The sequence below is a fragment of the Ascaphus truei genome, chromosome 8, assembly GCF_040206685.1.
Source record: "Ascaphus truei isolate aAscTru1 chromosome 8, aAscTru1.hap1, whole genome shotgun sequence".
NCBI lineage: Eukaryota > Metazoa > Chordata > Amphibia > Anura > Ascaphidae > Ascaphus > Ascaphus truei.
The window spans coordinates 54255363-54283302 of NC_134490.1; the positions used below are offsets into that span (position 1 = coordinate 54255363).

General features: G+C 46.1%; 1 protein-coding gene across 3 annotated transcripts; it reads right to left on the reverse strand.

The window, feature by feature from the left end:
• Window positions 1-1563: 1563 nt before the first annotated feature.
• CACUL1 (CDK2 associated cullin domain 1) lies at window positions 1564-27601 on the reverse strand. 3 transcript variants are annotated; one of them, XR_012803563.1, is made up of 10 exons: window positions 27234-27601; window positions 25212-25338; window positions 24228-24330; window positions 18834-18929; window positions 15697-15799; window positions 13258-13347; window positions 11340-11478; window positions 6658-6701; window positions 5274-5762; window positions 1564-5024 (listed from the first exon to the last, which is right to left on the reverse strand). XR_012803563.1 is itself a non-coding variant. In XM_075612028.1 (9 exons), exons 1-9 carry the CDS (start codon window positions 27451-27453, stop codon window positions 5722-5724), a joined length of 963 nt encoding a protein of 320 aa, XP_075468143.1. In that variant the 5' UTR covers window positions 27454-27601; the 3' UTR covers window positions 1564-5721. The 3 variants fall into 3 exon arrangements, 1 of the variants encoding a protein (XP_075468143.1); XR_012803562.1 differs by having other exon boundaries at window positions 5147-5762; XM_075612028.1 differs by having other exon boundaries at window positions 1564-5762.
• Between the last annotated feature and the right edge of the window lie 339 nt (window positions 27602-27940).

Below are 27940 nucleotides of genomic sequence, written 5' to 3' on the forward strand. Positions count from 1 at the left end.
ATCTTTTGAATGTATTTAGCTTACTGTTGTCTTATAGCAGCGGTGCGCAAACTGGGGGCCGCGACCCCCAGGGGGGGGGGCGTGAGACTGAGTGCGGGGGGGGGGGTGCAGGGTTTACAGAGGCCCCGCACGCTTCCCGAAGGCACTTAAATGAAATGCCGGGGAAGCTGCAGGGCCTCTGTAAACCTAACATACCTTGGCTCCAGTGGCTTCTAACACGCGTCATCAAATGACGCTGCAAGGTCATGCAACGTCACTTTGCTATGGCAACGCGACGTCATGACGCCGTAGCCAACGCCCGAGCCGGGGTGAGGAGGTTAGGGGGGCGCAGGGAAAAAAGTTTGCGCACCCCTGTCTTATAGGAATATCTCTAACTTTATTCTGAGGCAGCAGACATACATGCCAATGATAGCAGAGGATATTAACCATAGCAGTCCGATAATCTACCTATATGTTACATATCTGACTTAATATGCACCTATGCTAACAGCTTGCGTGTTTTGCAACAGATTGAATGTACTAAGGATCTATTATACCTATAAGTGGTTACCCATACAACCATATACTTGTTCATAAGAGTGTGTGTGTGAGTGAGTGTGTGTTGTACCACTGCTTATGATAAACTAATATTGATACTAGCCCAGCGACCTTAATCAGTTAATCTAAAGGTGTTTACCTATATGGGTACTATCTATCTTTGAGGAGTGAACTTACTATACCAAAGGTTTCTAACATAACAGTGGTATTTACCATATATGAATAATGGATAACTACCATACTATCATACCAATCCAAATCATTTGGATATATACTTACCATAGGTTAGTAGCTATGTGCCACCTCCAATATGGGGAATTTTTAATTATACTGTATATATTGTCACAAAGCGCCATTGTTAATGAATAATAAAACTTTATTGTTTTCAGAATTGTTAGTGGTACATGAGATATATTATATATTCCCTTCATAGGAATATTTGAATTCCTCGATTATTAAATCTATTATATATACTGTACCTTTGTACTATGAGTGCAAACTATAGGGATTCTTGTGTTAGGACTTTACCTTACATAACTGTTTGTTAACTTAGTTATTGGGGATATCCCGGCTTCAGCACAGGTGGCTCAGTCATTAACTGAGCTACCTTTGCTGAAGCAGGGACATCCTTACACCGACCTGTTGGTGGTCCTTGAAGAATGGAGTTGGAGACACCTGACCTACACCAATGAGCACCAAAGACGCCCACCACGAAGGCATCAACAGTGGATACAATATCACTTGTCAAGCGAATGAATGACACCTTCAGGTAACCCGGTAGCACTGGCTGCACAGTGACTGGCAACATATTCCATCACCCTACCTATCACCAGGAATAAGCAACTATGTAAAGATACCAAACGTACCATCAGGCAAGTCAAGTATAGCGATTCCATCTCTAGAACTTTGGCCATTTCAGCGATGCTGCGCAGGGGTTTCTACTTTTTGGGGGCAAAACTACACCGTTTCATTTTCATGGAGTACACATTGTTGTGTATAGGTATTCTGTGTGTATAATATCAACAGTTCTTTGACAAAGACGTGGTTAAAGGGTTAAATTACAAAGTGCTCTTATGAGCCCCGCTTATTCCTGTAACTTGATCAAAGAGATTTCCCTTTCCCCTCCTCCATTGCTTGTATGGGCAGCCACAACAAGACAGAGGGAAAGTGGAAATCAAACACATGTTGAGTGCATTCTTAAGCAAGTGCACCAAACATCTACCAATGTGGTTCAAAAGCCATCTAGAGGAATAAGTCACATCCTTAAAGGTGCATTACTTGGAAGTGATTGTGTGTATATATACACACACACACACACACACACACACACACACACACACACACACACACACACACACACACACACACACACACACACACACGAGTTGCAATGAAGAGAGGATACTAAGCCAACATGAAAATATATGGATAGACCAGTGTGTAGAGGCAGCAAAAAAACCTCTATGATAGTGCAAGATCCAACACTATCTAATACAAACAGAAATAATGCCTTACTTCACAGTACACTTCAAAGTACCGTGCTTTCATTGTGTGAAGTACATTCCAGGAGAGAAGCAGCAGCAAGGTTTGAAGGTATACTCCAGACTCTCTCAAGCCTTGGAAACATACCTGCTTCTTTGCTGAAAGAAGCTCTTCCCAATAAAAGCATTGAGAAAGGTTCCTGCTCTCCTGCACTGTCTCCCTCAATAAATGCAAGGGATTCTAGGCGATGAAAGGCAGAAAGGGAGGCGGAGTCACGCCCGCTTCTGGATTTGTGACCCAAGGATCCGAATCAAACATCAAATATCATGGATCGAGCAGTACATCATCACTTTGGGTAGGGCACAGTCCTGCTTTCGTTTTGTTCCCTAAATTAGAAACATTACAGCAGCGATTCAAAAGATGCAGTGATCGGAGCCAAGTTAGAACCCCGCTCTTGGGAAAAAGCCCAAATGATATATATTTATTTATTATTTACAAGTAAATCTGCACTGCACCTTTAAATTACATTTCATGTTTCTAGTCTGCGTTAAGGAAGCACATTATAAGCCCTAAAGAAAATGGGGGGGAAATGAGCACGTTTCACTATATCGATAACACAAAGGGGATTAAGCAAAAAGTTGGCAGTATGTCACTCGACCTTTTTTTTTTAATTAAAATTTTCTATGATATTAAATGTAGAAATCGATGCAAAGAAAAAAAATCCACAGAAAACTTTGTTACGCCCCATAATGTCGCACCTACAACTTCTCCCCCATCTCCACCTAGAACCACCCCCCAAATTGTTACACGTAACTCAAGGCACCTTTATACATTGATTTAAAATGGACTCTTTACCCCTAATCCAGGGGTGGGCAACACGTCCTCAAGGGCCACCAACAGGTCAAGTTTTCAGAATATCCCTGATGGCTCAATTAGCCCCTGCTTCAGCACAGGTAGCGCTATCAAAAAGGAGCCTCCGCTTAAGCCACCTGTGCTGAAGCAGGGGCTGATTGAGCCATCAAAAAGGAGTCTTCTCTTAAGCCACCTGTGCTGAAGCTGGGATATCCTGAAAACCTGGCCTGTTGGTGGCTATTGAGGACTGGAGGTGGCCGCCCCAGCTTTAGGCAGAGGAATCATTTTCACACACATTACAAATGCTAATCACAAACCATACGTAAACCCCGGTGAAAGTTCTCATTGTTATTTCAGGGTTTAATTATATAGTGAACACATTTGCTTGAATTTTAGTGGTATTATTTATTTCTCTTTATAACTTGAATGTAGTTTTGATTGCAATGCCCGTAGGGAAAAGGACTAAGCATTTAGCTCTAAAGTGGACACCGTACCTTTTCTTGGCATAGCCCTGTATATTAAATCTGTTTATCCCTTTAACGTGCAATATTCCAATGCAGTCTGAGCACACGCAGCAGTGAGTCAAGAACCATGTTTAGAGAAAGCACTAATCCTTGGAAAACCTCCTGGGGAAGAGGATGAGGAAGGGGTGGGGGGGGGGAGGGAAGAGGACGAGGGAGGGGGGGAAGAGGACGAGGGAGGGAGGGGGGGAGGGAAGAGGACGAGGGGGGGGAGGGAAGAGGACGAGGGGGGGGAGGGAAGAGGACGAGGGGGGGAGGGAAGAGGACGAGGGGGGGGAGGGAAGAGGACGAGTGGAGGGAAGAGGACGAGGGGAGGGGAAGAGGACGAGGGGGGGAAGAGAGGGAGTGTAAGGTTTATTTGTTTCACTGAGACAATAAGGACCAAAGATTTAATCAGTGACAATACCGTCCCGTTCATTTTCAATGTGAAAAAACAAGAGCACAATTTGAGATTGCACTGAACATTTTGCACTGAAACTCAGCACTTAAACGCCACTGAAAAATCCTCCCCCAATGCTGGTACCGTATATTTAATCTGAATGGACAGAATTTCCATGTTCTCCATTTTATTGTAAATTTGCGCTCCATTGCCGGCAGCACCCCCCGGGCCGGTACAAACGCCAACACTCGGAGCAGGGCGGGTAGCTAGGTGCTGTGCACTTATGGACAGGGGCGGAGGGGAGGTCTCACTGACCACAGGTAAGACCTGTTCTTGGTGGGTCATGAAGAGTAAAGGGCCCGCCCAGCTACCTGCGGACGTTGCATCACACTTCCGATCAGACGCAGCTTCCAGGTTCGCAACATGTCCCGGGACAGTTGTACCTTACAATTTCATCTATAAATAAACTCCTATGTTGGCCTATTAAAACATATTACAACCTGCTATGAATCTACACTTTTCCATGACCTTTGAAAAACTTTTAATTATCCAAAGCAGGGGTGGCCAACTCCAGTCCAAGGGCCACCAACAGGTCAGGTTTACAGGATACCCCTGCTTCAGCACAGATGGCTCAATCAGTCTCTGCTTAAGCATCGGTGGCTCAATCAGTCCCGGCGTCAGCACAGATGGTTCAACCAGTGGATCAGTCTTCGACTGAGCCACTGATTGAGCCACCTGTGCGGAAGCAGGGGTATCCTAAAAACCTGACTTTTTGGTGGCCCTTGGACTGGAGTTGGCCACCCCTGGTCCAAAGCATTTTACCACAATTTGCTCAAATGACCTGTAGTCACAGACTGCTTTTTGTCTTCCTTGTGGGTATAAAGTTAGCTGTTTTTATCTTGGAGGAGGTGTGGGAATAGATTATAATTTATCTGAACATCTATTTTTTGGCCCCCAAAGCTCATTAAAACATTTAAGAACTTTACATTTTGGTCCATTAAGAGGTATAACAAGATAAGGAAAAAAAAAAAAAAAGTGTGGCTGCAAATCCCTTGCAAACTTTAGCAGACAACTTAGTTGGAGAGAAGGCGAAGAAGAAAATAAACAACCTGCTCAAAAGCAAGGAGACAGAGAATAAATATGACATGAGTATTCTGACACAGAAAAGAAACCTAAGGGCTGACGGATCGGTTCCTGAAAAGCAAATTCACACAGCCTTGACACTGCATTCTCCATGCACTGCATCTCAGCTCCTGCAAGCACAAAAATAATACTCAAAAACATCTATTCTTGGGGGGAGGGGGGAGGGGGGCGGGGTAGTTTTTCCTTTTTTTTAATATAAAGCAAAAAAATAAAAAAAAGCCTTTGAAAATACCTTTTAGGCAATGTCAATCCCTTTTCTGATAAAGGGGCCTGCAACATGTGTTTTAGATGCTTCTTTGCCCACAGAAGGGGATACAAGGGAAAGATAATGGTCTGAGGAAGGGATCTCACACACACACCGTAGCAGAAGGATGCAAGTGTTCCTCTGCTGGGAGGAGTGCAGCTGGCCGGAGAGGCAGCCCGGAGAGATTGCTCGCCAATGGTCTTCCCGTTTCAGTTTCTGCCAGATGCAATGCCCAGGACAGCAGGAGAAGGGTAACAAAGACCAAACTGCTGAGGAAAATGTTCAGTCACTCCGTTAATCACCCCCGTGTTTAGCAGCAAGAATTCAAGTTTCATATAAAAAAAAAAAAATATATATGATAATACAAGGAGGACACTCCTGTTCTAAACAAAGTCCGCCTCCGCCTGGGCAGGTTTATGCATCGTGGCCGGAGGGGTGAGGGGTCTGGGTGAGGACACGCCACTCCCAGCACGTTAAGCACGGAGGTCTAGGAGAGACCATGCACCGCGTGCAGGTCTCCTGGAGGCCGGAGTCAGGTTGCCGGCAGCGAGGAGCTGGGGGTCTTATCTGTAGCCCTGAGAGCTGCTGCAGGAGGAGGTGCCGTCTGAAAAGGAGACGGGGGAACGGAGTGAGCACAAGACTGCGGGAAATAGGAAACAAACTAACAACATGGTCTATTACAGGGTTCTTTTTCCGCTCAAATGTTATAATAGATTTGAAATGCACCGCGGGTATATGGGTATAAAGTGGTGGCGTGGCACAGTGCGTATATCGATATAAAGTGGTGGCGTGGCACAGTGCGTATATCGATATAAAGTGGTGGTGTGGCACAGTGCGTATATCGATATAAAGTGGTGGCGTGGCACAGTGCGTATATCGATATAAAGTGGTGGTGTGGCACAGTGCGTATATCGATATAAAGTGGTGGTGTGGCACAGTGCGTATATCGATATAAAGTGTTGACGTGACAGCGTGTATATGGATATAAAGTGGTTGTGTGGCACAGTGCGTATATCGATATAAAGTGTTGACGTGACAGCGTGTATATGGATATAAAGTGGTTGTGTGGCACAGTGTGTATATGAATATGAATTGGTGGCACAGTGTGTATATTAATATAAAGTGGTGGCGTGGCACAGTGTATATGAATATGAATTGGTGGCACAGTGTGTATATTAATATAAAGTGGTGGCGTGGCACAGTGTATATGAATATGAATTGGTGGCACAGTGTGTATATTAATATAAAGTGGTGGTGTGGCACAGTGTGCATATGTATATGAATTGGTGGCACAGTGTGTATATTAATATAAAGTGGTGTCGTGGCACAGTGTGCATATGGGTGTCATACACCAATACAATTCACTTGTGGCATTACAGTAGCATGAAGTAAAGCAGGTAAGTGTACGTGGCTCATTGTGTGCCGCTTTGTACCAAATAGACACACTTGCAGGGTTATGTACTTATGCACAAACACCTGCAGGTGGGAATGTCACTCACTGTACGCCAGCTCGTCTCCTGCTCTCTTCCGCGACTGGTCACCTCTGAAGAGGGAAAAGAAGACAATTTAGAACAGGAACTGAAATAAGCAACATTTTACTTCTAAAACTTTGAGCGATCTGCCCTGCCACAGAACAGCTACTGCCCATCACTCAACCGTGGTCTAGTGTTCTAAGGTTTCTTATTTGTCACCTGTATAAACTAAACGCTTCACACAAACACTGCATTATTAGTGATAACCAGCGATGGATATTGGCTTTGAATCGCAGCAAATCTAGGAACAGTGCCTGTCAATCAAATAAAGTAAAATGGCCTCTAGAAATCCCGCAGACCCATGTCGGGAAAAGCTGCGTGGCCCAACGAAACCAAGAAACTCCTGCCGCAACACCGTCTGTACAAACAGAACTGCGGAGAAATTACATCGACACTTCATATGTTTTATATATGCGGTCTGTAGGTTGGTTTCCCTGTATGTTGAATGAAAAGTGCACTTGTGCCGAGATGCAAACATTTTTTTATTATTTTTGTATTATTGTATTCATAAATAGCGCCAGTTATACACTTCCCAATATTGACATACACGCATTTGAAATAAGGGCACTGGGGAATCAACAGTACTATGAAGCTATACAAAGTATTACTAGCAAAAGTATACTATTTACTAAACATTTCATTAAAATAAAAAAAATTAATAAAAACCAGTTCCTATGGATCTGCCAAACCGAATCGAGACCTCTGAGGAGCTTCAGCAAAGCAATATGGTCCCGATCATTCAAGAAGCAGATTTGCTGCAGAATAGATTTAGCGAACCAGATACCCGAGACATGCAGATCTTTTAATGAAGAAGTTAAACCAAGTATCTCCAAACTTCAGCAGTTTCATTCTTTTTTATTTTTTAAGTTATTAGCTTAAAATGATCCGTTCGTCCTACAGTAGGACGAAAGTGAACAAAGCAGAGTGCCACCTGTGCTAAAGCAGGGATATCCTGAAAACCTGACCTGTTGGGAGGGGGGGGGGGGTTCTTCAGGACTGGAGTTGAGAACCCCTGGGTTAAATGTAGCAGACACATTTACAGAAATTGACAAAATGTAAGGTGATTTAAGTATTTTAAAATCAGGTTTTAACATTGAACATTTCCCTGCTAAACAAATGGTTCAACAATTTTTGGCATATTAGCTTATAACTCAAATACATTGTATAGTCATTAACATTGGTACCTTAGCTTTGTCCTTTTGTTCACAAAGTAATTGTGATGCCATTATTAGGCAAAAAGATGGACATACTGTAAGAAAGTATCGAATAGGCTTGGCTCCGCTGTTCCTGACGAGACCTTATTCATATTCATTTTTTACAAGATACAAGTCAGTTCCTTTAAGGTGATTGGCTTCCTGAGAAAGCTTCAATTACACTGATGTGGCAGCATGGTCTTAGAAGCAGTAGGACCAATGTCAAAGCCCATGTAACTTGCATCTACCTGTGACTGGTATATGTCTGTAAATTAGTGTGACTGCTATAAATCTGTAAATTAGTAAGTGACTGCTATATGTCTGTAAATTAGTAAGTGACTGCTATATGTCTGTAAATTAGTGTGACTGCTATATGTCTGTAAATTAGTAAGTGACTGCTATATGTCTGTAAATTAGTAAGTGACTGCTATATATCTGTAAATTAGTAAGTGACTGCTATATGTCTGTAAATTAGTAAGTGACTGCTATATGTCTGTAAATTAGTAAGTGACTGCTATATATCTGTAAATTAGTAAGTGACTGCTATATGTCTGTAAATTAGTGTGTGACTGCTATATGTCTGTAAATTAGTAAGTGACTGCTATATGTCTGTAAATTAGTAAGTGACTGCTATATGTCTGTAAATTAGTAAGTGACTGCTATATGTCTGTAAATTAGTAAGTGACTGCTATATGTCTGTAAATTAGTAAGTGACTGCTATATGTCTGTAAATTAGTGTGTGACTGCTATATGTCTGTAAATTAGTAAGTGACTGCTATATGTCTGTAAATTAGTAAGTGACTGCTATATGTCTGTAAATTAGTAAGTGACTGCTATATGTCTGTAAATTAGTAAGTGACTGCTATATGTCTGTAAATTAGTAAGTGACTGCTATATGTCTGTAAATTAGTAAGTGACTGCTATATGTCTGTAAATTAGTAAGTGACTGCTATATGTCTGTAAATTAGTAAGTGACTGCTATATGTCTGTAAATTAGTAAGTGACTGCTATAAGTCTGTAAATTAGTAAGTGACTGCTATATGTCTGTAAATTAGTAAGTGACTGCTATATGTCTGTAAATTAGTAAGTGACTGCTATATGTCTGTAAATTAGTAAGTGACTGCTATATGTCTGTAAATTAGTAAGTGACTGCTATGTCTGTAAATTAGTGTGTGACTGCTATATGTCTGTAAATTAGTAAGTGACTGCTATATGTCTGTAAATTAGTAAGTGACTGCTATATGTCTGTAAATTAGTGTGACTGCTATATGTCTGTAAATTAGTAAGTGACTGCTATATGTCTGTAAATTAGTAAGTGACTGCTATATGTCTGTAAATTAGTGTGACTGCTATATGTCTGTAAATTAGTGTGACTGCTATATGTCTGTAAATTAGTAAGTGACTGCTATATGTCTGTAAATTAGTAAGTGACTGCTATATGTCTGTAAATTAGTAAGTGACTGCTATATGTCTGTAAATTAGTGTGACTGCTATATGTCTGTAAATTAGTAAGTGACTGCTATATATCTGTAAATTAGTAAGTGACTGCTATATGTCTGTAAATTAGTGTGTGACTGCTATATGTCTGTAAATTAGTAAGTGACTGCTATATGTCTGTAAATTAGTGTGACTGCTATATGTCTGTAAATTAGTAAGTGACTGCTATATGTCTGTAAATTAGTAAGTGACTGCTATATGTCTGTAAATTAGTAAGTGACGAGCCGCCTCGTATAATGAGAGCTCCAGTCCTCGCAACTGCAAAGGCTGAATGCGCCAATTTGGATTTAAAACAGAGTTACTGTGTGTGAGAGGGGAAGCAGGAGGAGACCTCGGGACACATTTACCACCTTAAGGCTGGGGCCATGGAGCCTTCGCCCACGCGGAGGCTGTGAGGTAAGTGGGTGCTTTCCCTGGACATGGTGGACGGGCCGTGGGGGGCGTTCCTAGGCGTGTCATGGAGCTGGTTCACCCTCATTGGGCGAACCGCTCACGTGACCGGCCTGTCACGCCAAGAAATCAGTTTGAACTGATTTCTTGGGCAACGCACGCCCCCTCCCGCGCGCCGCATGGACACGATCACTGCCTTAAGGCAGTCTGTTTGCTCAGCTCGCGTGGTCTGCGGAACCATGCTCCCAGCCTAAGTGGGTTGCGTGAAGGGAATAACTGTTGCAAAACAGGGAGAAAGTGACAGAAGTGTCGAGTGGGGGGGCAGGGGTGTCGAGTGTGTGTGTGTGGGGGGGAGGGGGTCGAGTGTGTGTGTGTGTGTGGGGGGGGGGGGGAGGGGGTCGAGTGTGTGTGTGTGTGGGGGGGGAGGGGGTCGAGTGTGTGTGTGTGTGGGGGGGGAGGGGGTCGAGTGTGTGTGTGTGTGGGGGGGGGGAGGGGGTCGAGTGTGTGTGTGTGTGTGTGTGTGGGGCGGAGGGGGTCGAGTGTGTGTGTGTGTGTGTGTGTGGGGGGAGGAGGTCGAGTGTGTGGGGGGGGGTCGAGTGTGTGGGGGGGGGTCGAGTGTGTGGGGGGGGTCGAGTGTGTGGGGGGGGTCGAGTGTGTGGGGGGGTCGAGTGTGTGGGGGGGGTCGAGTGTGTGGGGTCGGTCGAGTGTGGGGGGGGTCGTGTGTGTGTGTGGGGGTCGTGTGTGTGTGTGTGGGGGGGAGGGGGTCGAGTGTGTGTGTGTGTGTGTCGGGGGGAGGGGGTCGTGTGTGTGTGTAGGGGTGTGTAGGGGTGTGTAGGGGTGTGTAGGGGTGTGTAGGGGTGAGTAGGGGTGAGTAGGGGTGAGTAGGGGTGAGTAGGGGTGAGTAGGGGTGTGTAGGGGTGTGTAGGGGTGGTGGTGGGGAGGCATGGGGAAGTGAGGATGTGTGCACGGGGGTTTTGGGGGGACAAGCAAGGGGGAGTGAGGGTATGTGTGTGGGGGTTGGGGGGGCGGTGTGTGTGTGCAGTGGGGTGGGTGTGTCTCAGTCAAACTCATTCCACGATAATAAAATCTAGCGACAGAAAGTCTGTTACACGGAAATAAGCATCAATCTACATTGACAAGCTATTAATCGTGCTAGTGGGCTCTGGAAGCTGTTAGGTGAGCAATCCTTCCATTTGATTTAAACTGAGCATGCATAATCCTGCCAAAATAGGCCGATATTGGCTTTGTCAGCTTCTGTGAAGCATTTATCAAAGGAGAATTAATTTGCATCTCATCAAGTCTGCGGCGCTATTACTTCAAAAGAATAGAAGCTGGGTGTATGAAAGAGGAGCGGACAGCTCTTCCATGCACATAACTCACAAGAGTATTTTGATGTTCTGCTGGCAGTGTACTATGCACTTTTTATTATTGGAGATAAATACGAACAATTACATCCAAGTATTTACCAGGTGTTGCATTATTTTTCGCAGGGTGCACCAACACAGATACACATACAAGAACATAGCACGAGCTGCAATAGGTTATTACAGCACCGGCTTAGAAACTGACCTGGTGAATCCATTCTGCATGAGCTCGCGCTGGAGTTCCTGGTCCCGAGCTGCGTAATCCTGGAGCTCAGATTCCAGCGCCGGGGGCAGGATGTTGGGGATGAATTTGGAAAACAGTGTTGGTGCAAGCTGGATCCACTCTGGGACAGCAATGATAAGGGGGCACGGACCAGAGAAAAAATGTAAGGTAAAAGGTGTTAAAATGTGCGCCATGGAGGCAGAGAGCGAAAAAACAGAGGGAGAAAAGGATATTGTCTTAAGCGCTGACCATGCCCGCAGCCTAGGCGCTGACCGCGCTCACGCTTGGCAGTGAGCCCCTGCAGCCGCAATGAGCGGCTTTAGCAAGCGTGCGGAAGCGTAGCAGGCAATTTTGTTTTAGTTTAAGCGCTCACGGGAGCGCAGGGCCGGTCACACACGGTCACTGGCCCGCCCCCGGACAGCGCGAACTAAGGCCAGGGAAAGCACCCGCTTTCCCACAGCTTCCGCGCGCCGCTGCACGGCTGAAGTCTCTATGGACTCAGCCTTATACTCATGTTTAATTAGTAACAGTCTGTCAGGAAATAATTAATGAAGGCGCTGAGATGAGACTGGTATGTACACACAGAAACAACGATAAATATCGATAGAGATACACACACACACACCTGGGGGGCAATAATAATTGATGTGAATATAGAGCCTGATTATCAATTGACAACCCTGCCTTCACGTGGCGCCCCTCGTTTCTAAAAAATGGGCTCTGTCGTCCCTTGGGCCTAGCGTCCCCTCAGGTATATCCAGCTAAACAACTTCCATGGATCTTTTTAAAGTGAAGTTTTCCGTGGAAGTCGCCTATACCCATCCGTGGGTGGAGAGGCGGAAAGTAAAGTTAGTACATACATATTTCTACAAGCTGAGCACACGGCTCAATGACTCATTGTTATGTGCAAATACTCACCCACATCTCTCCGAAAAGTGAATTGCAATAAATTAAAGTCAAATTCTTGAATTGGTATTTTACAAAATGTTCCCAAAACTGTAACTCATTACGGAGCCCATTAATAATCATTTGGAAGACCGCCATACTTCAATATGCAAAATGTACATCTACACCACAATGTTCTTACACATTACGTTTGCTGCTAGAGGAGTCTGCAAAGCAATATAGCAGGAGTGGCCAACAACAGGTCAGGTTTGCAGGATGTCCCTGCTTCAGCACAGATGGCTCAATCAGGGGCTCAGTTGAAGACTTAGCTCCTGATTGAGCCACCTTTGCTGAAGCAGGGATATCCTGAAAACCTGACCTGTTGGTGGCCCTTGAGGATTGGAGTTGGCCACCCCTGCAATGCAGGATGACAGGATCAGCATACTGCTGCCCTGCTCAGCTCTTAGACAATGATGGAAGTTAAAAAAAAAAACGTCTAATTTAAAATAAACCAAATGATCCCATCCACAACATGTTAAGGTCGTTGAACTTGTGGAATAGCATCTTGAAGCAGCCCATCTTTCTGCTTTCTTAATTACAGCTACCTATTATAGTGTGCTTTATAGGGAGAGATACACTGCAGAGAGGGGGAGTCCGTCACTGTGATTTGCATGCGAGTGCTGCTCATTTACCTCATATCTATGTCTCTCTCATGCCAGTGTGCCAAGGCAGAACTAGGTATTTTTGCACCCAGGGCAAGTTTCACCAATTGTTGCCCCTCCTCCTCCCCAAAACCATATTCTCAAAGCTCGATGACCGCCGCTCTGTGTGATCTGACCCATTGAAGTGAATAGGGCTTCCAAGTCAGATTGCACGGAATGGCAATTGGAGCTTTGAGAATATATCCCCAAAACAGAATTCTGCGCCCCACCCCATCCCCGTCAGGCTGCGCCCCATGGGCCCCGCTCGCCCGGCCTTAGTTTTGCCTCTGCCAGTGTGAGAGACGGGCATTTACCTGGTCTCAGAGTGTACAGGCCCTTCACAATGCTTGCCATGGTCGAGGGGGTAATCTGAAAAGGCGTTGACTGGGCTTCCAATAACAAAGCTGTAAGTAGAACAGATGGGGGGGGGGGGGGAGAAAGCTGAAAGTGGCAGACAACGCAATATAATACGGTTTTTTTTGTTTTTTTGTTTTAAATAAATCAGTTCTGTAGTATGAGAAAATACTTTTTAAAAAAAAATGTAAATAAACTCTGAATTACATTTTTAATGTAACAAGCATTTTTGTTTCAATAGCAATCATTTACAAAGTCACATCCCCTTCCTCTGGCTCTAGCACACCCCTTTTTTTAGCCCTGCCCTCTCTCTAGCAGTGCACCAATTGTATCTAGTGACTGCCTGGTCACATGATCCGCCCCACAGAACTTTGCATCTTTGGTCCTCTTCTGCTGCACTGACAGCCATTTAGTGAGCCCCTGAGCCGAATCTTCACCGATCAGCAACTTCGCTAATAACTGATTATTGTGTGGATTGTATTGATGCACATATTCACGGGGGGATTGCTGCTTGGATTGCTGCTTTAATGTGCAGGTTTAGCAGAAGTTACCGAGTATAACATTGCATGCATGTGCTCCACAGGCCACTGTAGCATGTGCTAGAGATCAACTTGGGACATAGTTTATAATATTTGAAACAACTTTCCTTAGAGACATTCAACCCTCAACACAGTAAATATCTCACATATGTGTTTCTCTTTCTTTAAAGTCATTGAAATACTACACAAGCCCGTTAAATGCTTCTGCAAGAAAAGAAACAGAAGGCTAGGAAGCTTGCTGGATAGGGTCCATATAGAATAGCGAGAGGAGGCACTGTCCCAGGGGCGGCCAACTCCAGTCCTCAAGGGCCGCCGATAGGTCATGTTTTCAGGATATCCCTGCTTCAGCACAGGTGGCTCAATCAGTGGCTCAGTCAAAGACTGAGCCACTGATTGAGCCACCTGTGCTGAAGCTGCAACTGATTGAGCCACCTGTGCCGAGGCTGGGACTGATTGAGCCACCTGTGCCGAAGTAGTCTTCAACTGACTCACTGATTGAACCACCTGTGCTGAAGCAGGGATAATCTGAAAACATGACATGTCAGTGGCCCTTGAGGACTGGAGTTGGCCACCCCCTGCACTATACCATGTAGCATAAACTCTGCAGCAGCGATGATGCTATGAAGTAGCTCTCAAAGGTGCTCCCTGGAACAATGTGAACTAATGGTAGTGGCATAAGTGCGGGAGAGGCCACGGTACAAGAGTGCCACAGCCCTTCCCGCACCTCGCGATCTTGTGCTCGCTCCTCAGGGTCTTTACCTAATCTCTTTTGTGATAAGACTGTTTGTAAACGGTTGTATAGGCATGTAAAATTGTTCACCAAGACCGCCTTCCCCTTCGTTGTTTAGTTTAAACCAATGATGCCGGCATTATCCGCCAAAAAGGCAGACAGGAAGTACACCGTGTCCCAGGCACGGATTAAACCACACGTTATATAAAAGTTATGCTGGGTGAAAAAGTGACAGAAACCCCACGCGTACAGCAAATAAATATATCACCTGTGAGCACTTCCCCATCACCTCTTAGCTTCCATTACAGCAAGGAATTCTGGGAAATTACATGCAAATGGGCACACGAGCATCACCTTTTGCTTCATGTCCACTTTAACATGGGGCCCCTATAATCTTATGCCTGCCGCATCACACAGTTATTTAGCACAGCCTGGGTTACAGAAACCTACTCACAGACAACAGGTTTGACCTTTTTGGTCTCTTCATAACTTACATAAATGTGTGGTTGAAACCTATTCCCCGCTTCAATCGTCATAGACGGTATAATCAGGTTCACACTGAAGAGACCCAAAAGGTGTAAATAGCTGTCTGTGAGTAGAGTTACTGGCTCTGCACTTCTTTAACCCAGGCTGTGCTGAAAAGCTGTGTAATGCGGCAGGCGTAAGTTTATAGGGGTCCCATGTTAAAAAAAAGACATGAAGTAAAAGGTGACACTGTGTGCTCATTTGCATGTCATTACCCAGAATCCCTGGCGGCAGTGCAAGCGCTGTATGCTAAGAGATAATGGGGAAAGACAGGGTTGCAGACCTGTCCGAGACCTGTGAATTTGCTCACAAGTGGGACTTATTTGCTGTACTCAGACAAGGTTGGAATTAAAGGGCCGGAAACACAACAGAAACATATCCATCGTTACACTGGGAGCCAATACGCCATATTGTTGGCTTAGAGATTGACTCTAAGGAACCAGGTACAAATGAACAAGTTGTTTGTAATTTCGTGCCTGCTATGTGGGACTGCCTCTTTAATTAACCCCTTCTCTGCGTGGACAAGGCCGTTTCAAGCCAAGTATTATAATAAATATACTTCTATATTTTCTGCGCATTTAGAACAGACAGGTTAATGTACTCACGCATTAGGCTATAAATGTGCTTCTCTGCCACATGGTCCGTAAACAGCTTAATTAGGTCATCTTTCAAGTCTCTGTTAAGCTTGGTTTCTATGTAAAACTTATTCTGAAAACACACAAACGGTAAACAAGTTTCAGACCAAGAACGGTGACTGGCTGCAGAACCCTGTAAGCACGGACTGCAGAGCCTGCGAGAGCAGCCACCTCCTGCTGGTCTGCAAAGCGGGCACGGCAGGGGGGGGGGGGGGGCTTTTCTTAGCTGTGCTGATGAGGCAATCAGCAGCATATACTTCACCGTACATGGGGAGGGGAAGAGAGATGGAGAAGTAGAGGGAGACATATCAGATAATAGAAGCTGGGATGAGAGGGGGGGGAACGAATTGAGATGGAGCTAGCTCAGAGTATGGACCAGGGGTAGCCAACTACAGTCCTCATGAGTTACCAACAGGTCAGGTTTACAGGATATCCCTACTTCAGCAGAGGTAGCTCTGTCGACAGCCACCTGTGCTGAAGCAGGCACCGATGTAGACACCTGTGCTGAAGCAGGGATATCCTGAAAACCTGACCTGTCGGTAGCTCTTGAGGACTGGAGTTGGCTACCCCTTGTACAGACAGCTGGGTAGGAGAACTGACAGGGCAGAAAGAATTGACTCTAGTGAACTAGTGACTCAGCAGCAGCTTATATCAGTTTAACTTGTATAATGGTCACCATCTGTCCTGCTCTTTGAGAAAATCATTATTTTTAACCCATTATTTTTTTTAATCTCTAGCTTCCGAGGTTACCATGGCAAGCTTTAAACGAACAATGGGCTCTGAGGAGAGCTCCATTTTAACCTTCCGGGACACTTCTGCATACATCTCCTGAAGGCAGTATCCAATGTAAAAAATGAAAACCGTGATGGAAAAGAATCACTAAAACCTAAACATCAAATGGAATGCATAAAAAAAATTAAAAATAAGATGGCGATCAGCACAGACTGCTGCTTTAAAGAGAGAATACCAAGTCTGCACCAAGGCACAAAAAATAATTGTATACAGAATCATTGTGTTTTCAGCTCTGCATAAGAAATCTCTCTCTCACACCTGCTACAAAACAAACAGAAAGAACCCACCACACGCATACCACTAGTGGCCACAGACAACCCAACCCTAGAGGGAATACGAAAAATAATCATAGATCTGCAAACCATGCTGGCAGAGGATGTGACGTTAAAAGAAATCTTCCCCAAACCTCACATTCTTGTGTTCTGGCAACCACCAAACCTCAAACAGAAATTAGTCAATAGAAAACTTCATAACGAACTTAAAGACACTGATAATGGCACAAAACCATGCAACAACGCACGTTGCAAACTCTGCAAACATATATGCCAAGACCCCACAGCCAGTCACAACAAAAGAACACTCAATGTTAAAGGATCATACAGCTGCACATCCAGGAACGTGGTGTATATGATTCAATGCAACAAATGTGACCAAGGATGCTACATTGGGGAAACCAGCCCAAAACCTCAAGGCAGAATGAATATGCACAGACACTCTATACTCCACCACGAATAAGGAAGATACTGCTCACCTGTGGGACATCATTTCTCACAACCAGATCATTCCATAAATGATTTAAAAATCAAAATCCTCAATGGAATGTTCAAACGCACCCAAGAACAGAAAACATTTGAGCTCAGAATGATAAGACTCTTTGACACCAAAAAAAGAGGACTTAATGCGGATATGGGGTTTATCACACACTATCAGAATTGTTTGTAATTATCCTGCCTGCCTCTCTGCCAAAGTTCATATCCACCCCCCCCCCCCCCCATGCTGTTCCTTGTCACCGTTTTATACCCTTCCAATATCTTCAGACATCCCTTTCTCACCTCACCTACATGTGTTTTTTTGTTTTGTGCTTTCCTAACCTCTGTTTTTGCCATAGATTTCTTTGTAAACCAGTATTGCCGACCTGAGGAAGAGCGGAGAACTCTCGAAAGGTAGTCCAATGACAAATTGTTAGTCCAAATAAAAAAGGTATCACCTAATACTGAAGTACTCATTTATTCTGCAGTATCGTAACTGGACTAACACTACTGTTTCCGTTTTCTATATACACACATACACTTATACACACCAGGAGTGTGCAGCTCCAGTCGAAGGACTGCGACACCTGTGTTGAAGCAGGGATATCCTGAAAACCTGACCTGGAGTTGCCTACCCCTAGTATAGACACACACATACCTGATGTAATAAATGTGTGCAAGTGATAAAACAGCTCAAGTAAAAAAAATTTAAAAATTAAAAAAGCCAAGATTTAAAAACAGTAAAAATTATCAACAAAAATGATATGTAGAGTAGATGCCACGATGGCTTCATAAACGCCACTCGCATCCCCCTCCATGTCTCAGGACAGGCTTGTGTGTCTTCTCACTTCCAACACAAATACGGTGTTCCCAAACAGCGGTGCGCAAACTGGGGGGCAGGAGAATTTCTAGGGGGGGTGCGGGCGGTTACAGAGGACCCGCGCTCTTCCCCACGGCATTTAAATTAAATGTCGGGGGAGGCGTGAGGCCTCTGTAGCTCACTTACCTGCTGCCCGCCGGGTCTTCGGCGACGCGGCGCCAATTCAAGTGACATCACGCGTCGCCACGGCAACGCGCGTGAAATGACGTGGTGGGGTCACGTGACGTCACATGACCCGCGGCGTCATTTGACACAGAGACATTGGGAGACGGGGGGGCGCGAATGCTGCGGCTACCAGGAAGGGGGCCGCAGCTCAAAAAGTTTGCGCACCGCTGCTCTAAAAGAAGCTCCACCACAATACCCAATAAATACAAAATTAAAAAGAGGCAAATAAACATATTTAGCCAAGAAAAGTATCTACAAGAAAGGCTACTGGAGGAGTAATGTTCCCATTGCCAAGGACGATTGCAACACCTTGAAAACATGACCATTCTGACCTTGGGAAAGGCATTTGTAGCACTCGCTGTCCCTCCTGTCAAGGTTATCCAAGGTTTATTGGTCACAGATAAAGACACTGGATACGGTGTTTACATAACGCAACATGCCTCCTACTGATTCATATAGCAGAGAATAAAAACATGATCTGAAGAGAAGTAGATATCCAGTCATGTAAAGGGGGCACTTACCATATAGATAAAGAGAGGGACAATGCTGTGTAATGCTCCCATGTACTGCCCCAGCGCCACGTTAAACCTTTCAATATAATGAGCAGGAGGACAGGCCTGAATAAAACAAGAAGGTAACGCAATGAGTTGGGCGATTGGTGCACATGGAGAGACTGACTTGGTGGGACACACAAGAAGATTGTATTCTTGCATAGAATTTGTCAAGCTGAACCCCTTGCACACAGAGCTTACTATCTAATGGCAGGTAACTGAGGAATAGGATCACAACTATCTAATGCTGGAAATCAAACCAAGTTCATCTACTTTCTAGGCAAAGAAGGGTGGGTCGCCTTGTTGATCCTGTCTTCCATGTAGTAACAAAGGAGGACAGGGAGTAGAGGATATGATGCCTTTTATTGGACCAACAAGTATGATATGTTACAAGCTGTCGAACCTCTCAGGGTAGGACTCTGAGAGGTTCGAAACCTTGTAACATAATCAATCAACTACTTGTTGGTCCAATAAAAAGGTATCATACCCCCTACTCCCTGTCCTCCTTTGTTACTACTTTCTAGGGAAGTCAATTACATATATAACATATTGTGTCTGTTACATGGAAAATACCCTTTATGATTGGTCCGAATTCCCTTACAGAAGTTGATGAATAGCAGCCGTGTACATTAGGTTGTGGAACTCCATTCCATCGGACTGCTGAGACGAGCTGATATGATGGCAATCTATTCACTGGCTGAGATAAGAGCGTACGCTGGATACTTAAGCTGCAGTTGTGAACACACAATGATTGAGGCCACAGTGCTGTACTATATTAACTTAACAAGCAAATGCCCAATCGCACACAAAAGTGTTCTTATTAACAGAATCAATCACTGCGAAGGTTCTCATGTTATCGAGAAACTATTTTCGGCACTGGTATGAAAGCAGCACACACACAGTCGGGTTTCAGTTCCCTGCAGCTACTTTGCAGCACTCTTAATGCGAAAAAGTTTTGACCAACATTAAAATGCATAGCTGGTGTGAAATTAACATGTAAATCAGTCAAATAAAAGTCCTCAATGGCCACCAACAGGTCAGGTTTTCTGGATATACCTGCTTCAGCACAGGTGGCTTAATCAGTGGCTCAGTCAAAGACTGAGCCACATGTGCGGAGACTGGGATATCCAGAAAACCTGGCCTGTTGGTGGCCCTTGAGGATTGGAGTTGGCCAGCCCTGCTATAGAATGTCCTCTGCAGGCCGAATAGAAGCACAACACATCAAAGACACTGAAGAGGGGAGGACATCATGCAAAGGGTCAGTCGGACATAGTGGGTAGTCTTTGAAACAACTTATCAATGTAAATTGACTCCTTTAGAAAGATCCAATTACCCGTACAGTAAAGGATTTACTTTTGCGTGTGTAAAAATGAATATGTTTCTATTTTCTTTGTGTCCTGTCTAATCCTATCTGGTGATTTCTATTCTCCTCCCATTATCTCTGTGGCTAATGAGGACGGCTAAATGAATTTAAACAAAAACAACAAATATAAAAAGGGGGGAAAACAAAGTTAGGATCAACAATTTACCTGTGGATACACCAAGTCTACAAATAGTCATTGCAAGAGAGATTCGGTAAAGATTGTTCAAACATTGTAAAGCATTGGTTTACTATAGACATTAAAAAATACTGGTCAGATTGGTTAAACCCGTGAACCCATGTGACTGGTATTAATTCATCTTGGTCCTAGGAGGCACATCCCTTCTAGACGATGGTTCAAGTGTGTCAGTACAGTGTACACACACGGGCATAACTACTGCAGTGCACTTTCTTTACATTTACAAACCTACACACGTCTGTCTTTTCAAAAAAATGATGATAGATCTATATATCTATCTATATAAAAAAAAAAGTAGTGTCTGGTTTTAGGGGAATCTCACTGAGATAGATATAAAGATATATTCCAAAACCAGACAATACTTTGGAATAGCACTGTGACAGATTCATATAAATAACAGCTCAGACAGCCATCCACTGCTGCTGTCCTCTCTCGTGTGTGAGCAGCCTTTTATTTCAACATAAAATGTGCCCTGTGAGCAGAATTTAAAGCGGAAACCCCGACTTGCTGTCCATAGTTGAGTCAGCAAAGCTTGCATTACAGAACAGTCTATGAGAAGACAATGACAGCATGATTACAGGGGGGTTGGGGGGGAGATATAGAAAAGTCATAAACTGATATAAGAAAAGGTCAGGAGGATGCGTTTAGTAAAAAGCCCACCAAGGGAGAAAACATTTTTTTACCATGCATCAATTTTAGTTATTTAATAGAAATACCCCTTGTGATCATTCACCTCTCAGACAGGTCTGCAACTCTTTTCATCATTCTCTCCTAGCATACAGCGCTTCTACTGCAGCCAGGGATTCTGGGAAATGACATGTAAATGAGCACACAGTGTCATCTTTCGCTTCATGTCCATTTAACATGGACCCCGATAAGATTAAGCCTGCCGTATTACACAGATTTACAGCACATCCTGGGATAAAGAAGTGCATGGCCAGTTATTTAATAGAAATTTTGGCAACTGTGTTTCTCTCATATCATTTGTGCCGTGCCTGAGGCAAACGGCACTTAAAGTGGTCAATGGCACAAAGAGTGATGTCACTGGATCTTAAACCTGGTCATTGGTTTTACCACTAGGTCACTTTCTCCTTTGCAGCTACACCGCAGTACAAGGGCTGGGACCCACTGCGCCTGTCGGCGCGGACGGCCGCGTGAGCGTTCCCTACCAGCAGGGGAATCCTCCCGAGCTGGTCCCAGTCCCCCCTCGCTGACGGCTCACTACGCACTGTGACGCGTCAGCCGGCAGGGGATTCAAGAAAATTGTGATCCCGAGCGGTGACGTGTCACGTGGTGCGCTGATGAGCCAATCAGCGGCGGGGGCGGGAGCGGGAGCTGTCATCAGGCAGCTTCCTACTCAAGGTAGTGTGTGTGTGTGTTTTGTGGCAGAAGGGGGAGGGAGCTGCTTACCTTACAGCAGCCCGCAGCAGCTCCTTTCTGCAGCCCGAGCCCGTAGAGGGAGGGGGGGGGAGGGGGAAGGGGAGTAGCGGGTCACTCCTCTCAAGCTACGCCCCCCCCTCCCACCTCCCGCTCCCTACAGACCGCATATCGCGTCCATAGAGGGGGGAGCAGTTTGGAGCCGCGCTGACGCCGAGGCTCGCCTGCTGAATTCTGTGCGATTCTATGCACATGCAGGCGAGCCAGCGTGCACGATCGGGAGGCGGGGGGAGGCAGAGGGAGGCGGGGCAGTGACGTCGCTGGGCCAATCGCCCACGACGCACCGACGTCAACGTCACGGCGCCGATTGGATGTTTTCAGCCGACAGCGCGCTGAAAAACAGCTTGGCTGTCGGCTGAAAAATCCAACTCCTCAGCACGCCTGCGGATGCTCGCGTGAGCCCCCTCTAGAGACATCCTCATTGAGGATGCAGGGGCTCAGCGCGGCTTGTCCTATCTACGTGGCCTTAGGCCCACAGGCTCCTAAAGTCTCAGGGTCTCATGTTGGTGCCTCTGGACCCACAGTGAAACCAAATTACATATTCACCCATCACCAGGTCCCCTACCCTGGCTGTAAACTGGGACACTCAGGGCCTCTGGGAGTCAGCCAACAATATAAATGCTATAAAGATAAGGAACTTTAAAAACACACAAACATTAGCACATGTCAAACACACACAAATGCATCTGCCTGCGCTTCTGGCCACAGATAAAACAACCCCTCAGTTATTTCAGTGCTGTGGGAATTCAGGCAACTGGATCAAGATGAAATCTTATCTACGGCATTGAACTGCTTGGTCTATCACTCTCTCCTGTACTCATCTGTTCTGATAATGTTAATTTCTGGACCAATCAGCAATGAATATATTGTATCACTCAATTAAAACAGACGAGGAGCCTAAAAACTCAGCGTCTTCCTCATTGTAGGCTGTAAAAACAATAAAAATCGGCAGTCATTACATGTACAGCACTGTGTACTGGGTGTTTGCTGCTCTTGTTCAAGGCCAATCATGATAATTACCAAAAACCAAGCAACATGTCTGGGTGTGAGCCGCTCTTGCAAAATGTTACTACACCTAAGCAGCTGGCAATATACCAGCACACACCCTGCAACACATCGCTGGGTCGTGGAAACAGTAGCAGGGAAAGGATCCTTACTCACAGATACCATGTGATGCTTAGAGAACAGAGGATGGTTTGATCGGGAACTTGAGCCCTGCAAACCTGAGCCTTTATACCCCCCCAAAGTGAAGCCCCTTTCTATCATAAAAGATAGGGATGCAACTATCCTTACATTACTATGACACAATATTGTAGCAGTGAAAATCCCGAAATAATCTTATAAAGTATTCATTCAATGTAAATTGAAATGGTAAAGATGGTTTAGGATTAACACATTTAATTAGATGCTGCAGGAGATGAGTAGCACATGGAATGAGATACTCACTGTGGTGAAAGTAGGAGCTGACAGTACTAGGGTAAACGTGACATTCACCCCAATATATAATAATAACTATTACAGTATAGTGCGCAGTACGCAGCACATAGGATTGTTACACAGCCCCTGCCCAGGTGAGCTTACAATCTGTGATTTTGGTGCCTGAGGCACAGGGAGATAAAGTGACTTGCCCAAGGTCACGAGGAGCTGACACCGAGATTTGAACCAGGCTCCCCTGCTTCAAACTAAGTGTCATGTTTATCAGAGTCAGTGTCTTTATTCACTGAGCCGCTCCTTCCCCCTTCTTTAAAAACCATACATTTAAAAATGTAAACCTTACACGGGTCACAACATTTTTGGTCGCCAGTTTGCCAATGTAACATTGTTCCTGTGCTACCTCCCCACAGGAGCAGCATTTTAAACTTTTTGTGTGGCCTGCTGGCTGCAACAACAGAACAAAACTGGGGGAGGTACCGTGTAATAAGAAGACCGCGACAGTTCTGTGACTGCTGCAAAAGTTGCTCCCCCATAATGCTGAGGACCTTAAGCAGGCCACAGAGAATAAGAGGTAAAAGAAATGGGGAACATTGGAGAGGCACAGAAAAGGTGAGCAAGAGTAAAGAGAAAGGTAAAAGCATTGGTGACAGAAAATGCAAAGAAGTGCAAGCAAATGGAGTGAAAGTGGATGCAGGGGCAATTAAGGAATTGAGACACTGATTGGAGAAGGCCCTTACTCTATTTAATTCGACCCTTTTGGTGCCAAAACCACCAGCAGTTGATACGATTTGAAGGCCTCTGTGGCACTGAAGATGTCTTTGTCTTTTTTAATATAGTGTCATTATTTTGAAGCACTATTTATGGAAAATCCCTGGATAATTAATATTTTGTTTAGCCAGTACTGACGGGTTTGAGATGTTCTGCTCTGCCTTACCTGTAGCTCCTGGGACACTCGCTCTAAATGGCTGGTTATCTTTCGCATCAGGTCACTGTACATCTGTTCCGAGTGTTGCTGGCACACACATTTATACACACAACTGAAGAAAGAAAACAGAAGAAGTGTAACATCACTCAAAAATACAATACAGACATACCCCGGTTTAAGGACACTCACGAGTAAGGACATATCGCCCAATAGGCAAACGGCAGCTCGCGCATGCGTCCGTCAGCACGTCCTGAACAGCAATACTGGCTTCCTACCTGTACCGAAGCTGTGCGCAAGCGGGGAGACTATAGAGCCTGTTACAAATGCGTTATTTACATCAGTTATGCACGTATATGATGATTGCAGTACAGTACATGCATCGATAAGTGGAAAAAAGGTAGTGCTTCACTTTAAGTACATTTTCGCTTTACATACATGCTCTGGACCCATTGCGTACGTTAATGCAGGGTATGCCTGTACGAGCTTAGGTTAGTTATCATTTGAAAAGTCCCCACACTCCACTTCAGCAGTATCTGATTACTACCACGGAGACATGAAAAGGTCAGTGTTATTATACATTGTTTAAATCCCATTATATAAAGGACACTAACAAAGCACTAAAAAGTGGAGTTTTCTTTGATGTTTATAGGACCACTTCCATGCTCATAGTCTTTACAAAACCTACATAAAAAATGATTATCTGATGTTGTTGTAAATAATCCTTTTGTGTAATGTAGGTCACTACATAATAAGGGGGGGGGAGGTAATTCTCTGAAGCTTTAATACAATGTAATTAAATGATTTTATGTTGGTCTCAAAAGAAAACCATACATAAAGTTTCCACTTGTTTTTCCATTTTCTCCTTAACCACTTAGACTTTCTACTACAAAGTTACAAAAGATGAATTACATACACATATGCACATGCAACCATTCCCTCACATACACAGAAAGATCCTTCTGCTAGTATTGCAGAGCACAGACAAAACATTACCTGTATATTTGTTCATAAGATATTGGTATATAGTCACCAGGACTCTGAGTTAAAAGCTGATCTATGGCACTGTCCAGCTTGGGCCAATATGTGCTCCTGTAGTCATCTACTGTGATGACATTCATTACTAGGAAGGAAGAAAAAACATTCAATAAGAAAGTGAACTGGTGTCTGCTGTTCAGTGTTGTAGCTGCAAACTTGGCTGTAAATGCTAGCAGCTGATGGGTAGGTGCGTAGTGCGATCTTAGGAACTGCTCACAAGTAGGAATATAGCTCAGTGACTTACAGGTGCTCTGTCCTGGAGGCGATTCTGGCGAGTGCTTTGGGTGCCATACAGGTATTGTATTGTTTACACTGTATTGTTTTATGGTAACTGAAGTGATCACAGACATGATGTTCAGAATGTTCTGCCAATTGAGATTACAAATGGCAATCTGCTTCTGCACGTGTACATGTGCTATGCTATATATCAGACCTGTCTAAGACATGCAAATGAGCACACAGTAATATTTTCATTTGCTATACGGTGGAGGGTTTTGTGTAATTCTTTTTACCCACTATAGTGTGTGTGCACATTCACGTCAGACAGGTCTGCAACCCTGCTTTTCACCATTATCACCTAGCATACAGTGCTTCCACTGCAGCAAGGGATTCTGGGAAATGGCATGCAAATGAGCACACAATGCCACCTTTTGTCTCAAGCCCACATTACATGGAAAACCCTTAAGCCAATGCATGCTGCTTTAAACATAGCCTGGGATGAGATGGAAAGGCAATAAATCCACTCACATGGGAGGGAGAGAGATTTTACAGGCTATATGCTTGTGTTGGTGGTCAAAGCATACGGCGTATGGGTTCTCCATGCACATGGGCTGCATGATTAAGGGGTGACTTTCTGCCACAATCACTAGGGCTCTCTTTTTTGCCAAAGGTGGAATGATGTTTAGCTCTGTGCCCTGCCAGGACTTCGGCTGGCTTTCCTCTGTGCCCAGCACAACAGATGTCCATGTATCTATGCCCTGGTAGGTGATTTCTGTCTACACAAAGGCACGTGGGGACAGGCTGCCCGTGGCGCTCTGTCCCCGTAGGGCCAGGCTGCCCATGACGCTCTGTCCCCGTGGGGCCGGGCTGCCCGTGACGCTCTGTCCCCGTGGGGCCGGGCAGCCCGTGGCGCTCTGTCCCCGTGGGGCCGGGCTGCCCGTGGCGCTCTGTCCCCGTGGGGCCGGGCTGCCCGTGGCGCTCTGTCCCCGTGGGGCCGGGCTGCCCGTGGCGCTCTGTCCCCGTGGGGCCGGGCTGCCCGTGGCGCTCTGTCCCCGTGGGGCCGGGCTGCCCGTGGCGCTCTGTCCCCGTGGTGCCGGGCTGCCCGTGGCGCTCTGTCCCCGTGGGGCCGGGCTGCCCGTGGCGCTCTGTCCCCGTGGGGCCGGGCTGCCCGTGGCGCTCTGTCCCCGTGGGGCCGGGCTGCCCGTGGCGCTCTGTCCCCGTGGGGCCGGGCTGCCCGTGGCGCTCTGTCCCCGTGGGGCCGGGCTGCCCGTGGCGCTCTGTCCCCGTGGGGCCAGGCTGCCCGTGGCGCTCTGTCCCCTTGGGGCCAGGCTGCCCGTGGCGCTCTCTCCCCGTGGGGCCAGGCTGCCCGTGGCGCTCTCTCCCCGTGGGGCCAGGCTGCCCGTGGCGCTCTCTCCCCGTGGGGCCAGGCTGCCCGTGGCGCTCTCTCCCCGTGGGGCCAGGCTGCCCGTGGCGCTGTCCCTGTGGGGCCAGGCTGCCTGTGGCGCTCTGTCCCCGTGGGACCAGGCTGCCCGTGGCGCTTTCTCCCCGTGGGGCCAGGCTGCCCGTGGCACTGTCCCTGTGGGGCCAGGCTGCCTGTGGCGCTCTGTCCCCGTGGGGCCAGGCTGCCCGTGGCGCTCTGTCCCCGTGGGGCCAGGCTGCCCGTGGCGCTCTGTCCCCGTGGGGCCAGGCTGTCTGTGGCTCTCTGTCCCCGTGGGGCCAGGCTGTCTGTGGCTCTCTGTCCCCGTTTAACAGGACACTCACGGAATTTGGAGGTGTTGCTGCTGATGCCCAGCAGGGCTTTGCCGGGGGGAGTGTCGCAGCGCTTCCTGCAGCTGTACCCTGTGTCGGGGGAGTCCGGGCTCGGGGGAGCTGGGACTGCCGGTGCCGGGAGCCCGGGAGACTCGGGCCTCAGCTCCCAGTTGTTGTGGTTGGGATCCTGTAGGAGCGCAGCGGCCTCTTCCTCCATGCTCTCCACCTCCATATCTGCGGCTCTCTCACCGCTCCTGGGCCGCAGCCTCCCGGGACCCGATCATATCGAGCACCGGCTGTCACGTCCACCTGTCAGGCCAGGTACCCGCAGGCGCTAGGAAACGGACCGGAAGCAGCGCGGCCCCGCACATTCACGAGGCGTCTCGGGAGCCGTAGTTTCCGGGGCGTAATGCATGCCGGGAGTTGTAGTCTTTGGGTGACATACCATGGGGGCTTTAACTCCTGAGCTGCTGGAGCTACCGAACTGCCATGTGTCACTGTATGGGAGAGCTTCAGCCATTTACATCTGTCATCTAAGTGAGTCTCACTCATTGGGAAGCACTCTCACTTATTTCCTTTCTTTTGAGTGTTACTCTCTGGGTGACAGTCTCACTCCTTTATAATCAGCCTCACCCATTATTAGGACAGTGCTATCACAGACCTCCAGTCTCATGTTATTTCCGCACTCAACTGGATGTTAAACCCTTAATATGATTTAT